A 15771-nucleotide genomic window follows, 5' to 3' on the forward strand; every position below is an offset into this window, starting at 1 on the left:
GCAAGTCACTGCTGGGAGGAACCAGCCTCATGAAAATGCCATTTCCACGCAGTCCCTCTCCCAGCCATTATCCTGCCTCAGACAAAAGCAATTTACTCAGCCTCCAATAAAGCAAGGGCGATAATGAAGCTGAGAGGAGCTGACTGACAGGCAGGACAGCCTCTCCTGCCACCAGCACCCACCTGCTGGCTGGGGCTGAGCCTGTGGGGAAAATCTCTGGACAGCACTGTGAATCACAGGCTCTGGGTGGGGTGTCTGGGTGCAGTCAGCTGTGCCAGAGCCCTGCCTGGGTGCTGTGGTTGGTTCCTGGGCACTGATGGGATAATGCTGCCCTTGAATCCCATGCCTGTCCTGCAGGATGGCAAGCCTTGGCATGGGCAGGATGGGTCCTTGGAGTCACCACCACAGCACAGCCGAGCAGAGCGAGACTGAATGCAGCATCTGCACTTAATGGATGAGTTTTGTCAAGTGCTACAACAACCCAGGAAACTGCACCAGCCCCAAGGGCGCTTGGAAACCAAAGACAGTATTTCACCTCCCTGCCTGCTCTGTCACAGCAGCTCTGAAGGCTCCTTTGTATAGAACCCAACCAGCGTTAAGCACTGAACAGATATTAAAAAAGAGTAAAGCTGACCTGCAGCCGTGTCCTACTGGATAAAAAGCCACTGACTTGTGTTTTCCCTGGAGAAGCAAACAGGAGGAAAACTTGAATAAAACCAGGGACACAAGGGGAAGTAACTTCAGCTGAGGGATGTGGCAGCAGAGGCAGTGCCCTTGAGCCCACCAACAGAGACTTGTTTTGGATGTTCACCCAGGATCCCAACAGTGATGCACAAAGCCTGCTCCATGTAACAATCTATTTATTGCTTTGGTTTTTGTATTTCTGAGCTTGCTTCCAAATTTAGTTGAGATCTGCCCTTTTGCTTCACTTGCATAGATCTTCCCCGAGTGTCAGGAGGCAGCCTGCTGCCAGGAGCGGCTCGGGTGAAGCTGAGGGATCCAGGAGCAGTTGAGCAAAGCAGTGCCTGTAGACAATCTCTGCAGCAAGAGCCTGGGGATGTGGGAGCTGGAGATCAGGGGAGAGGCCCCTCAGCAGGGGGAGTGAGCTGACCCCAAAGAGGAGTCATCCTCTGCTCACTGTACCACGCCGTCCCTACTTTGACAAACCACGGCACTGCTGGGGTGCCACGGTGCTTGCTGGCACTGCCATGGACAAACACAGAGGCTGTACTGGGGCACAGGCAGGTGCTTCATCCAATTCTCCTTGGGGTAGGGGTTAGAAATGGCCTGAGAACCGTGATCTGGGCATGGGAGAAGTTGTAAATCCCTCCCAGGTGTAAATCAGGGCCGGCTGATTCTCTACAGAACCTCACAGAGAGTGAGAACAGAGCATGTTTGGCCACCTCTATCTGGTCTCAGAAAACTGCAGCTGTGAGGAGCAGCCCTGATGCCTCTGAGAGGACACGTTGTTCTTGACAGTAACATAGGTGAGGAATTTATTGGAAATGCACTTTAACTTCTGAGATTAACTGCTTTTAAAGAGAACAGGTTTATAGTGCACCCCCAAACAAGATTCTCTTCCTGGGAAGGGTAAAAGCCAGAAAAAAACTTTTGCTTTGAGTTGTCAATCACTGTCCAGCTGAGAATGGGAGGGATCATCACAGCTGTGAAGAGATCAGAGAGGTGGGGGGGGGGTGCTAAAGGGGCACCCCCCCAAAGATCAAGGAAGTAATTTCTGGAAGATGACTTACTCTTCACACTGAAGAATTTGGAATAGAGGTGCCGTTTTCTCTGCATATGGTGCCAGCCAGGCACAAGTCAGGAGGAGTCAGGGTCATGTACCCACCTCATCCTCAAACACCCCTTCAAAAAAATAAACCCTCTGCACAGGGACGGTGTCTCAGCCAGTGCCCCAGACTGGGCAGCCCTTCCTCTGCCCCTGAACCATTTGGGTCCTCAGTGATGGTGTTTTCCCAGGTGAGCTCTATCCTGGTGGTTCCTGTTTCCCATCCCAGCTGCTGTGTAGGTCTGTCAGGAAGGAGATGCCTCCTGGGTGCTGGTGCTGGGAGCTGTGCCCTCCTGCTGCTGCAGCCTCTGGAGCAGGAGCAGCACGTTGTCCGTGAGCTCATTCCGTGGCCGCCCCATCCCGCTGAGCTTCACCGGCTGCAGGCTGGCGTGGGGGGGCTCGTACCCCTCGGGGCAGCACACCTCACTCAGGAGCAGCCAGGTGCTGTCAGGGTCCACGTGCATCAAGTGCAGGAAAACACTTTGGAAAACAGTAGGAAGACAGGAAAGAAGAGTAAGGACAAGGCCTTGTGGTTGGCACCCAATGGGGTTATTAAGAGCTAAGGAAAGCTTTGATGCTGTTGGCAACCTCTGGCAGCTGCACAAATTCTGCTCTTTACAGAGGGCAGCACAGTGGCCCCTGTGCCTGAGAAAGCAGCTCTGTGCCTCACAGCTACTGGCATGTGGGAGAAAAATATTTATGATACCACACAGTCACTTATGGACATCAAACAAGCAGCTGGTGCAGGACTGACCCAGGCTTGGTGCTGGCACTGTGTGAGCTATTGCTGGCACAAGCATAAACCTGCCTGTCCCAGGTGATAGGAGGTGACTGTGGGTGACTGCATGTGCTATGCATATCTGGGATCTTTTGGACAACAGCTCCTGCAGAGATCTTGGGAGAAACTGTCTGTGTTACTCACCACCCTCTCTGGTTTTTGGGAGGCTGGGCTTCTCTGTCTTTCCAGAGGTGGCAAACCCAAGAGTATTTGGGGACAGCTGCCCAGGCTGGGCCCCAAGGGAGGCTCAACACTGTATTTGAGGGCTTTTTGCTCAAGTGAGATCTCCCACCATCCCAAGTCCTTATTAGCTGCCTCCAAATTTTTGCAGTTCTTCACAGCACCTTTCACATAGCAGGATTTTAAACCAAATCCAAACAGAACCTTCATTAACAACAGAATGAAGGAAAAGAGGATTCACAACTTCCTCTGCAGATTTACTGCTGTGTTGATGGTTTTCACTTTGCATTTCCATACCTCAGTAAGATGGGATTTGCCTTTCCAGCATGCCCTTCACACAGGGCTCCAGCTGTGAGCTGCTGGGACACAGCTGCTGCTGAAGAGCAGGAAGCTCAAGGAGTGAAAGAGCAAATGCTGATTTGTGTGACCTACACTTACCCACCCCCTCCTGCCAGTTCTTCCTGCAGCAACCTTTGAGCTTAGCTAGGTCTGTGTCATGGTTTAATGCACAGGTGTATTAGGCTTAACTGGTATTAAACTCTCTGGCTGTGCCATGAACAAAATTAGACTGGAATTTGCAAGGCCTCTTCCTGAATGGTGCTGAGTGCTCTGTGAGCACCAAAGGCACTCAGCACTCCCCACACCTATGGTACACTTTTCCAAGACCCCAGTAATGCCCAGCCATGCATCTTCAGGTCTCTAGTTTTCAGTGAAATCATGGAACTGTGAGGAGAACAGCTGCCAGGTCAGGTAATGGGAAGAGAAATCAAGTAGGTCTGTCTCTGCTTCCCCAAGAAGCACGGGACTGAACTCTCTCTACAAGCAAAGATCACTTGCTACAAAAGGCACACAAAATCCAGATCTGATTGCTGTCCAAATTTCTCCTGGAAGAGCTTTCATCCCTAAAGTGAGGTTGCTTCCAATGTAAAGCAGGGAGAAATCCCTTTGAGAAGCTTTCCTCTGAAAAGGGAGTGTAGTGCCATGGGTAAAGTGAAAGAGCACAGAAATGAGATGAAGGTAGGAGAGAGCTCCCTCTCCACTTCACAATAACCCTGTGCATGTGACTCGTTACTCATGCACAGCCAAAGCTGCTGCTTTTGCCTCTCTGCCACTAACACCTCACCTGTCCCTCAGTGCAGGTCTCTGAACAGCAAGAGGGGAGAGGTCACCACTGAAGCTGTTGGCAGTGTCCCCTCCCAGAGGTGCTGGCAGTGCCTATCTGCCTGCTCCAGAGAAACCAGTGGGAACGTGCTCCACAGTGATAGCTGGGCTTGGCAACAGCTGCCTCAGCAACACGACCTTTTTTCTGTGGATTGGCCAGATGCAGGTGAGCTCACAGGACTCCTCATTCCCCTGGCTTTGTTCCTGCAGCTCTGCTGACTGGAAGGGGAGGACTGGCCCACTCAGTGCCAGCCCAAGTGAGGGGCTGGCAGGGGCAGGGTATGGAGCTCTCGCTCCTGCCATCATGGCTCCAGCTCTCCAGACACTGCCCTGCCCATGCCCTCAGCTTGGCTGTGACTGCAGCAGCACACAGCTCTGTGTGCCAGCAAACACCAGCTCCCAGTGGTTCCACCCAGATTTCAATGGGCAGCTGCAGAGATAATCCTTGCTCCTTATGGCTGGGATGGGAGCAGGCAAGGACAATGAATTGCTGTGAAGTGAACATGGGAAGAGGGGATATTGTGTGGCAGGCTGCTGATCCCCAGCACACACACAGCTATAGCTCTTACACTCACAGCACAGACACTCTGCTCTCCAACCTCTTCCCAATCAGTTGCTCCAGGGAGAGCGACCCTCAGAGATTATCCAGACCCTGCAGAACTCACTGCCTCTGGTGCCCATAATGGTTTGAGGCTGTGATTATCCCTCAGAGCCGGGAGAGCTCTGCAGCTTAAAGAACAACTTGACTTTTACATTTTCAAACTAACTCTGGGGTAGTTTCCAAGCAACCTGTTTCCATAGCAAAGAATCCTGGGGTTAATCCAAGTTTGTTTTCTGTTGTTGCCTTTTTCTTTTTGTGGTTTTTTTTTTTTCTTAAATATCACTTTATTGAATTTTGCCTTGAGCAGGTGGCTGTTCTGGCATGCTTCAATCCAGCCTGAGAGTGACAGCTGACAATGAATACCCAACAAACCACACAAGCAAACCAGAAGAGGTAAGCTGCATATAATCAACCTTGGTATGAAAAAAACTCTCCAAATAGCTCATATTTGTCCCAAGTGTGCTAAACTTATTCTACTAGCACAGAGCAATTTGGCTATTCTGTTGCTTTGTCTTCTCTCGAATTCCAAGCAAAGCCATGGCACAGTGAGCAGACTGGCAGAAGGACAAGGCTTCCCGGCTTTCCATCCCTGCTGAATGTTTAACTGGATACAGCCCACATTAGGCTTTGGTAAGAATTGAGGAAATTATTTCTGCATCTTAGTTAGGAGGAAAAAAAAAAAGCATTCCTATCAGACTGCTGACGGAAAGGTCAGCATTTAGTAGGCATTAAGTGTAAATTTCGAAACAGTCACTTGAAACTGAAATAATGAAAAACTACTTGTCAGTTTTGACAGGGGCCAGTGACAATTTCCTAATCTCTTTTTCTTCAAGGTTTTATTCCCTGAAGTGAAAAGCTTGACAGGGATGATGCAACTTCACAAATTTTCGAGAAGCTCAGATTTACCAATTGTGACTTTCAGTTCCCACCATCTCCCCTGGCCTTGTTCCCAGAGGTGGGGCCCCACGTGGCCCCCCCTTGCTCAAGTCTTTCTGGGCACTTCCCCACCCTTGCACGGGCTCATGTTCTTCAATGATGGCAAAGACTTTTCTAGTGCTCCTTGCATTCCCAAACTCTTCTTCAGTAGGTTTGGTCCCTTTGGTGATTTTGCATTTGGTTTTTGTTTGTTGTTTGGTTTTTTAAAAAGCTTTGGATAAGGGTCTCCTGGAATACTCCCAGCAGTCATCTTCTAGTAAAACCTATTGTTATTGTCCCATTTTCTCTTCCTCAGATGTGCTGGAGTTCTTTTTTCCCCAGCATCTATTTTTGCCTGTTGAGTATTGCATGAAGCTGCAGTTGCAAAAATCACTTACTCCCACTGCTTCATCTAATAAAGCTACAGGGTCCCATAAATGGGATTAAGCAGACTCCTTGGGGCATGATAATGCCCCTGGATGATAGCCAAACTCCCTTTTTCCTTTTTCTTTTTTTTTTTTGTGTGGCTCAAGCACCTTGGCCAAAACTTCCTGCTCAGCTCTTTGCATGCCTACAGAATCCTCACATAGTCAGTGTATGATTTTTGGAGCTACAACTGACTTTGCAAGTCCTGACCTTGCTTTTGACAGGTCGCAACCCATCAGTTGAATAAGAACCCTAAGAGCTGAGCAAAGGCCAGTTAGTATAAATCACCATGGCAAGCTGATTCCAAACATCCTTTTACCTCATATGATTTCTGCAGTGATAAAGCTGAGTTATGTGACGTATGCTGGCGCTCAGGCTGGGGCTAAGATTAGTTCTGGTCTATCTGTTTTTAGAAGCATTTAAAATGCAGAATTTCTCATGTATCAGCCTGATAACACTGCCCTTGCTTAGATGGAAAGGCCCTTATGTGTGACAGCCTGTGTCACTTTGCAGGATTACTTTCAGGCACATGGAGAGCAAGAAGAGCCAGAACTTACAGGAATGTGGTGGTTCAGCAGCTGGAGAACAGAAATAGAAGGGTGGCTGAGAAGTGATTCTTATCCTGATACAGGAGCTGATTGTTATGGTCCAAACTAATTTTGACTTTTCCAGGCTGAAACCTCATATCAGGGAAATAGAGTTAGAAGTGAGTGTGATACGATAAACTCTGATCCATCCAGGCTCCAAGACCAGGGATCACACAGGGCTAAACTGGAAAAATTAAACCCAAAAGAAACCTGCAAATGCTGCCATGTCTGTAGTGTCAGGCCAGGCATGATACACACCTCAGTGCACACATGTGTCTGCTCAATGGAGTTAAACAGGAAACAGCAAGGATTTCTTGTGAGCAGCTTGGTTCACATATGTGATGTATGGTGCATCAAAAGCATGGGGGGAGGAACAAAATATACGACATTTTCACCTTAAAATATAATAAAAGCAACATATAGGAGAAAAATGTTACTTGCCCTTGCTGCCATTTTGCTCTAACAAGTGAGCTCACTTCAGCATACAGCTTCCAACAGGGCTCATTTCATATTCCCCCTACTCCTGCTGTTGGGGGGAAATTGCACAGCTTCTCAAGCTGCTTGGTTAATGATTTAAAAGCTTCAGATTCCAAATATCTAGATAAATCCTGGTGTTCTGCTTTTCATCCAGCATTGCTTGCACAGACTGAGGCATTATTGCATTAAGGGGATGCACTCCCACAGCATAGAGCCCCTCTGCAGAACAAATGCTGCTGGAAGCCTGCTGTGCTGCCGTGAAAGCCTCCAAGGTAAAAATAAACCTGCTCCCATCCGCGCAGAGATACAAACAAAGGAATGCTCCAGCTCCGGAGAGCGCTGGCTCTGAACTGCTGCCCAGCCACACAAAGCCCTTCACACCCTGCACCCCCGGGAGCCTGTGCTTTGTGAAAGGGAACGGATGGGCTGCACTTCCCTTTCCAGCAGCCTGCCCTGGAAATCCGAAACCGCAGAGTCTGCGGAACCTGCTGCTTTCCCCTCCCTTCGGGGGAGGGCAGGGCTGGCCACACAGGAAGAGGGGGGCTGGCTGGTTTTCACCCCCATCCTTCGGCAGAGGGGCTTCCTGATTTATGCCCCATGTTCTGTACCTGGACTCGTTTTGTCTCCTGAAATCTCTGGCCTTGGTTCCAGGTGACAACATATGACAACAGTGATTTCTTATCCTGACAGCAGAACATGCTGAGCAGGATTTTGTACACCAAGCAGCAAAGTATGTCTGTCAACACTTCCTAGAGCTGGAGTGTGTTCACCTAAACTGTCTTTGCTCTTTTAGACTCTCCCAGCCTGCTCAGAGCAATACTGGTGCCAAGACTGACAGCTTCCCAACAAACTCTGGTCCACCTGGCAGAGCCTGGGTTGGAGCCCAGGGAAAATGGAAGGATAACAGAAGTAGATCCCCCAGCCTGCAGAAGGTATTAAGTGATAAAATACAAGGGAATGCCTGGCACATCCTCTTCCATAGCTGTCTTCCCTCTGCAGTTTGATGCCACCAGTGGGCCAAAAGCCTCAAGTATTTGATGAGGAAAAAGCAAGTAGCACATCTTCCCCTCTATCCCCAAATGCACTGCAAGGTAACTTGTAATGTCTGGGCAAGCTGACAGCTGACCCCTCTAACTCATTTTGGAGAATAAATGATACTTCAGCACAGAAAACTTCCATGAGTTCAAGCCCTGTTGTACAGGACTTGAATGTGCTGGAAGGTGGAACAAGAAAGGTGCAAAAGGAATGGGATCACCATGCTGCCTCTGTCCCCCACTATCTGTACACCCAACACACCTGCATTTAAAAGACATTACCTCTGGGCAGCTTCTTGCAGTTTCACAGGTTGCTTGGCACTGAGGTAAATCAGGCAGGCATCTGCCACTTTATTCAGGTCATTCTCGCCTGCAGAAATGGAACAGGAAAGAAGGGTAGGAGGTGACCTCCTCAGCAGCTGCTGCCTAATGGAATCAGCTCCAAATTGGCAGCAGAGGCTTCAGAGCCTTTGAGCTGTCTGACCCGGAGCTCTTCCGACCTTGCCTTTTAAGCATCTTGCTGCAAAGCCAGGAAAGCAATCAAGGGCACTGAGAGGAAAAGAGCAACTAGCCAGCAAACCTTCTCCCTCATCAAAGCTAGTTCCAGAAATTTCACTGGGGAGAATTTCACAGTTTCATTCAATAGAAGAGTGTGATGTGCTGGCTTTAAAGGGTCACCCAGAGATAAGCTCACAATGGAATCAGTCAAGCTAGCCAGAAGTATTATCTGGGCTCCAGTTTGTCCAGTAAGAACAAAGTGTGGCCCAACAGCAATGCAGGGAGTCCGTTCTGTACCCTTTTCTCAATCACAAGCGGGATGAGCACCCACATTTTGCATGTAGTGGGAACCTTCTCTCCCATTTGTCTCCTCGGGAGAAAAGAGAGCCCAGCACCTCTTTACAGAGCTCCCAAAGAGAACAGATTCAGGCTAGAGAAGATCAGGAGATCAATTCCATGGGCAGCAGGAGGAGAAGCAGCGAGTTGAGAGGAGACAATAAAGTCTGGCAGAGTTCCATACAGCCTGTGCTTCCCCTGGTACTCACCCATGTCCAGCTTCTCACAGAGAGAGCCCAGGCCCTGCAGCACAGCCAGCTGCAGCTTGAAGGCCAGTGTGTGGCTGTACACAGGCCCAGCTCTGGCACTCACTGGGGCCTGGCTGAGGAGGGAACTGGTCAGCTTGGGCAGGACATCTTTGGAGAACCTCTGCCTCAGGAAATCCCCACATGTTTGAGCCAGGGTACACAGCACCTAAGAGAGACATCAGTTACAGGGGATAGCGCAAACACTGGTCTGGGAGGAGCTCAGTGATGCACACCAGCCTGGTGGATTCAGACATTCACTCTCCTGGAGAATTGTTTTTGCAGGTGAGAACATTGTGACCACACCTGCCCCAGTTTCCCCATAATGAGCAGAAGGTGAATGTTTGAGAGGCTGAGTGAGCTGCACCCTGCTCTGCAGTGTCACCTGGCTGACCTCCTGGACTGCCCTTCCCTCATTAGCACAGTAAGGGTAAGAGCAGCTGTGCATTCTTACTCAGAATTAGTGGAGGAGTCTCTGATGGAAAATGCCATTAAATATGATTAAATCCTTAAATCTCTTTTGCGGTGCAGACAACCCATCTTTCCAAGCATGTCAGCAAGCAGAAAGGCCAAGTGGCCACAGAAAAGGGCACCCAGCACCATTGTTGTCTGCCCAGGATCAAACTCAAACTGGATAGAGAACGGCCCTAAATGCACGTACAAACAAAGGGGGCTCCACATGGCCAGAACACTGATCACTCTTTTGGAACTTCACTGAGCTCATGGTCTCAGTGTGCAGGACTGAGATGCTGGTTATTTTGTGTTAGCTTTACAGTGATATGACACTTCTTGTCCTGGAATTTAGGCAGGAAGACACTTTGGGGGGAATTTGTACAGCAATACCCAAGCTGGGAGCAAATTGTAATGATGACTTGGAACTTTTCAATAGTTAATTATCTTTTTATAGCAATCTCTACCTCCTTTTAGGGCAGGCACATGATAGGTATGGCTATTCTGAGACTGTAGTGCATGGCTTCTGGAATTTCAGGAATCAAAACTCTCTTTATTCACACAGAAGGATTCTAAAATGAATCTCACTCTGCCCAGCAGATGGATTCCTCTGCAATGCTAGGGCTGGCAACCTCTGGAAACATGCTTTACTGGCCAGCCTGTGAATCAGGAGGAGAAAGGAACCAGCTGACAAGGTCAGGAGCTCTTTAATAATGTCATTATAGGGCCAAGTCTTTGTTCAACCTCTCCCTTCCCTTGCCAATGCCTCAATCATGAAATGTTCCCCTATTTTCAATCTGAGACCTCCAAAGAGGATGCTGGGACTGTGTCTCCAGCAAGGCCAAGCTGCACTGTATGGTGCCTCTAACATCTGCTGAGGCTGTAGAGCTGTTTTTCTTATCCCTGCAATAACCACCAACATTGCTGCTTCGCCCAGGAACAGCATCAAGGCTTTACCTGTGGACGAGCTGCAGTGAGAGTGGTACAAACCCACCCACAGCAGAGCATGGTGACCCCATGCTCCAAACCACATTTAAACATCACTGCAGGAGCTTGGTGCTCTCTCCTGAGCTGCAGCACTGCCTGAGCCACTTCCTGCCCAAGCCCCAGCTGGAAATGCTGCTGGCAGTCACTGCCATACCTTGAAGGCTCTGAGCACTGCCAGAGGGTCGTCGCTAATCAGCCGGGTGACGAGAGCTGGCCAGACACGGTGAGCCATGGGAAGCAGATGGTTTCCATGAGGATGCAGCATGGTTACACAGAGCTCCAGCACGTCCAGGACCTGGGCAGGAGGGGAGGGAACAGACTCTGAGTGCTGCAGTGCCAGGCATTCAGGTGGATCCCAGCATCGCGGCAGGAAGCCGGGAGGAGGGGTTGAACAGCAAAGGGTGCGGTTTTACCGCAGCAGGAATGGGGACATGTGAACAGTGCTAGAAATCAGAACTGCTTGGAAAGGGACAAGCACTGCAGTGACACAACCTGTGCTGGGTACAGAGTTGGGCTGGGAGCAGGGCAGGATTCCTGCCCTGATCCCAGAGGCTGAGCTGCACCCGTGGACCCCACTGCGGCTGTGGCAGCAGGATCACCTGGCAGAGCTGAGGCTGCTAGGATGAGAATCTGGGTTATGCCTCATTTTTCTGTCTCACTTTGCACTTTAAAAGGAGGCCACCTTCAAAGGGTTTTCATAATTAGAAAAAAGCCAGGCTTTTAGCCCTGCTTATCATCACCCCAGCTACTTCAAAAACATTCATCAGCCTGTGCACTTCAGCCTGAGGAAGGGGGATGGGAGGCACAGATGGGAGAAAGATGCTTCTGTTTCCTCCACCAAAGGACAAAGCACAAGACTTAACTGTCATGAGCATCAAGGGGAAGTGTCCAATACAAAGCCACCCTTAAGATTCTGTTCCGCCTGGCTGCCATTCCTAATCCAGAGCACTCCCAAAAAACTATCTCCCTTTCTCTTGCCAGGTTTGGAGGATCTGTCCTGCTCGAGCATATGGCAGCACAAACCTGGGGATGGCAGGGAGCCCAACGTGCATGGCACACATGCTGACGAGCTACCAGCCCCTTCATGGTCACCATCTGTCCCCTCAGAGCCGGCGATTACCGACCTTCAGCCGCACTCGGAGGCTCCCGTCAGACAGCAAGTGGATGCACCTCTCCATCACATCCCTGGCCAGCTGAGCATGGCTTGGCATTGGAGCTTCTCCTTCCGTGTCACAGCTGGGCTCTGGCTTAGCAAGGGGAACCTCATCTGGAAGACAAAACCATTACTGAAGCCATGAAAATGACTTGGGAGCTCTGGAAGATCAGAGTCACAGATCACCCACCCACGACGACTCCGCAAATTCCTGAGTAAGGCCTTTGGCATTTTTTAATGTGCTTAGATATAGTTAAGCTTATGAGTTCTGTGAGTTAGTGTCAGGTTCAGTTACGAGTGTGGGGCTAGGGAACGTTCGCTTTCTTTACGGGACAATGCAGCTGGTCTGACATTTGCAGTCTCTTCTCACCATGGACTTATTTCCCATTGATTTTTATTAAAAATGAAAAGCCTGAATATTTAAAGATGAAGTATTTAAAGGTCAGGATTGCAGCACAGCCCAGTGAAGACTAAAAAGTTTCCTATATGAATGTCTGCAGTGCCTGCCAAGGCCAAGTGAGAAGGGAGCAGTGGCATCATTAGCCAGGAGAAAACAGTACAGAGATTCCCAAAGGACTACGAGGAAAACGCATAGGATCCTGGAAAGGGGGAACTTCAGGTCCTGAACCCAAATGAACTGTTACAAGGTAAGAAAAAACACAGTGTACTTGTGTCTCAGAGCTAGAGAAGCCTTGATCTGCAAACATTTAGCTCCCCCACTCAAAGAGAACAAAGTGAGAAGACCCAACAGCACTTTACATGAAGGAAGGTCAGCCCAGAGAAGACCTGAGACAGCCTGGCCCCGAGGCCCCCATGTGACAAAAGGACACCTCAGAGGTCACAGTCTCTCTGCAAGCTGACTGTGCTCCTCTCCAGCCACGCACAGCACTGACCTGCCTCCTCCTCCTCCAGGTCAGGAAGATCCCCCTCTGCGATCTGCTTCTGGCTGACGTAGTCAAGGAAGAATCGTTCCACTTCTTGACTTGTGATTGTCACCTCCTGTTGTCCCTGGGACCAAGCCCTGCTCTGCCCCTTGTCAGTCTGCCTTTGCTGGTGCTCCTGAGCGCTGGGCATTCCAAACCACTGCACTGCAAAAAAGGAACTGACATGACACTGGGCAACCACAATATCCTCCTGAAAGTCAGCAAGGGGCTGACTTCCATGAGAGATGAGATGGTTCTCACACCTCACGGGATTGCACCTGATTCAGACACCTGCTGTCACATCCCAGTCACCTCCTTATAGTACAGGCAAGTTAAAAAGGAATATGTGCCATGTGCTCTTACAGAATGTTCATGGGAGCAGTGAATCCATCCTTTCTCAGCCTCTAAAGGCCATGTTCCTGTGAAAGGCTGCAGGCCAGGCAAACTGGAGAGGGAAAGCTACTGGTGATCTTTGCTTGAGCACTGCCCCAGCAAGCAAAGCACAGTGGCCATCACACTGCAACACCCTGGCTACCTGGAACCTCCCATGGCAAGTGGAAAGGTCCTAGACAAGTACCCTCAGTGACAGCAAGGCTGAATTACACAAAGTAAACATTGTTTTGGTACCTAGAGCAGTCATGACTGAGTGGAGGACCCTGAGGAAGGTGGTAGCCTGGCTATTGTAAGTCTGATCTAGCGTAGACAGGACATCCTGGATTACATCTTCTACCAGTGGCAGCAAGCTGGCATCTGAATGCCTCAGCATCGTGTCCAGGACCTGGGACGCACGTGGCTGATATGCCAGCTGGCGCAAATTCAGGGAAATCCCGTTCACCAGATAGTCAGAGTTCTCATTAATCAAACACCGCACCGAGTCGTAACCACAGGCCTCACATATGTCTGCCAGTGTCCCCAGTGCTGTCTCGCTGATGAGCAGAGTCCTGTCACCAGCCTTTTCCAGCACAGGGTAGAGAGCCGACAGCAGCAGCAGCCGGAACTCCTTCCCGAGGACAGCGGCAAAGCAGCCAACGCCCTCCAGCTGGATGCAGATCTGCCAGATGTTGCTGTTCATGGTGCGGGTTGTGACTGGCGGCTCCGGGGACAGATGGAGAACGCTGCTGGATGCCCCTCCCGCACGCACAGCGGGCCCCAGGTGCTGCACTGACTGCTCAGGGCTGCTTTCCTCTGTGTCAATGCTAGTGACCAAATACCAGTTCGCCTGGTCCATGTACTCATCCAGAATGGACGTTATGGACCCTCTGAGATCATCCAAGCTCACTGGAACTTCCCTCTCCTGCAGGAAATCCACTCCCACTCCAGCAGCTCCCGTGACCAGCTCGTTGAGGATCATGGCTGCCTGCTTTCGGTACAGGCCAGACTCGCTGTACAGCCCCATGAAGTGATCCACAAGCAAGTAGAGGTTCCCGTAGTAGCCAAGAACACGACACACTTGCTGAAGGAGCTGGAAAACCTTCTCCTCCGTGAAGAAGCGGAAATATTTCTTCTGGCACCTGCCCTTCTGCACACCCTGCTGCAAGGGCCCCGGCGGCCCAGAGCGCCGGGCCTCCACTATCTTCACATCCGTCACGTCCAGCTCCAGAACCTGCGCCAGTGCCTTGGACAGGCGCTGCAGGTGGGACACCGAGTTGAGGACAATGTTAATCTTGGGGCCCAGCAGCTTCAGGTAGCCAAGCAATAAGCTCAGTGTGGAAACCTTGCCCATATCATCCTGAGAGTTCATCAGGCGGGGAAGAGCTGTGGCAAGGGAATGGAGGTTCTCAGAGAGGACATCAGCAAGAGCCCTGTTCTGTGCCACAATCCTCTGCTCTGCAATCCCTTGAAGAACTTTGTTACACCTGCTCTGGACTTCGCTGTTTTCATCATTAACCAGCCCAACCAAAGCCTTTAAGAGTTGACTGAACGAGTCCACCAGTGACTGACTGCAGTTCCTCAGTAAGTGGTGGACCAGCTCCACCAGCTCCAGTCTCACCTTCCAGTGGGGGTGAACTGAAGAAGATTCAACCACCTTATGCAAGAGAAGAGAGAGTTTTTCAGCAGTACTTTTAGTCCATTCAGGTCCTCTGTGGATCATTAGCTCTGATATTCTGTTGTGTTCCACTGGCAGCTTTTCCTTACTCTTTGGGATTCTGGCTAGCTGTTTGTCAGCCATTACCAAACCAACAATCAGATAAAAGAGTCTGATGGCAGAAACGGTGGTTTTGTGACCTTGTTTGATGTCTCCAGCAATAACTCGAGACAGTGTAATAGAAATCCCGGGCAGAAAAGAAGCAAACAAATCCCCACATTGCTGTGCCTCATCTTCATCCAGGTGTCGGTGCTCCTGGCAGTCACACTGCAGAACCAGGACCTGCAAGCACTCCAAAGCAGAGATCTTGATTTGCTTTGCTTTTTCTTGCTCTGCAAGTGTCAGAAGCAAAGACACAGCAAATCCTAAGAGCGGAAGGGTGGAAGGCTGGTACAGAGACAAGATAACATCCCCATAAGCCGAATGCATCAGGGTGTGGAGTGCCTGGATCACAGCCAGCTTCAGCTCCTCGGACAGCGGGGCGGCTTTGCCCGAGCTGGGAGGGGGAGCGAGGCAGGTACAGAGCTCAGAGAAGAGCTCCTGCAGCAGCTCCTGCTTCTTCACGCACGTCGCCGCAAGCACGGAGGAGATGCACTGCACCAGGCTCTGCACCAGCCGCTCCTGCTTGGGCCCCGGCACCCGCAGGGCGAAGCGCAGCGGGAACAGCACGTACTCCTGCAGCTCCTGCAGGGCCGCGCCGCTCACCCCGGCCAGGTGCGCCTGCAGTTGCTCCACGTTCTCCACCGTCTGCGCCCGCGTCAGCTGCACGCAGACGGGGCGCAGCGCCCCGAACGCCGCCTGCGGGGTGTCGAACACGGCCATGCCGGGGGACCGGGGGCCGCGGGCCCTGCCCGGTGCCGGGGGTCCCACCCGGGGCCGGGGCCGTGCTGGGGCCAGGCCGGGCAGCCCTGAGGGTGCCGGAAATGACGCCGCGGTACCAGCGCCACAAAGCTCCCGTGAAGTGGGGCGGGCACTGTGAGAAAAATCTCGGGTGCCGCAACGCACATGCGTCAGCGGCGTGCCAATAAAGTAACGGAGCTGTCAGCGCCACAAAGCTCCTGCGGGCCTGGGCGGGCGCTGTGAGAAAAATCGCGAGTGCTCGCAGTGCGCAGGCGCTGAGGATGGTCGCGCATGCGCTGAGCCCGCCC

At 51.0% G+C, this 15771-nt stretch overlaps 1 protein-coding gene across 1 annotated transcript; it reads right to left on the bottom strand.

Annotated features, from left to right (window-relative positions):
* Nucleotides 1–843: 843 nt before the first annotated feature.
* TTI1 (TELO2 interacting protein 1) lies at nt 844–15737 on the bottom strand. Its single transcript, XM_053958311.1, has 7 exons — nt 13165–15737; nt 12508–12702; nt 11586–11728; nt 10616–10756; nt 8989–9193; nt 8228–8315; nt 844–2266 (listed from the first exon to the last, which is right to left on the bottom strand). Exons 1-7 carry the CDS (start codon nt 15443–15445, stop codon nt 2032–2034), a joined length of 3288 nt encoding a protein of 1095 aa, XP_053814286.1. The 5' UTR covers nt 15446–15737; the 3' UTR covers nt 844–2031.
* Nucleotides 15738–15771: the final 34 nt, after the last annotated feature.

This window comes from Vidua chalybeata, chromosome 17, assembly GCF_026979565.1.
Source record: "Vidua chalybeata isolate OUT-0048 chromosome 17, bVidCha1 merged haplotype, whole genome shotgun sequence".
Classification (NCBI taxonomy): domain Eukaryota; kingdom Metazoa; phylum Chordata; class Aves; order Passeriformes; family Viduidae; genus Vidua; species Vidua chalybeata.

Coding starts and splice junctions, on each gene's coding strand:
- TTI1 (XM_053958311.1), bottom strand. CDS start 15,445: ATGGCCGTGTTCGACACCCCGCAGGCGGCGTTCGGGGCGCTGCGCCCC. Junction 12,703..13,164: donor CTCAGTCATGACTGCTCTAG/GTACCAAAACAA, acceptor CCTTTTTTGCAG/TGCAGTGGTTTGGAATGCCC. Junction 9,194..10,615: donor CAGTGCTCAGAGCCTTCAAG/GTATGGCAGTGA, acceptor TGTCTCTCTTAG/GTGCTGTGTACCCTGGCTCA.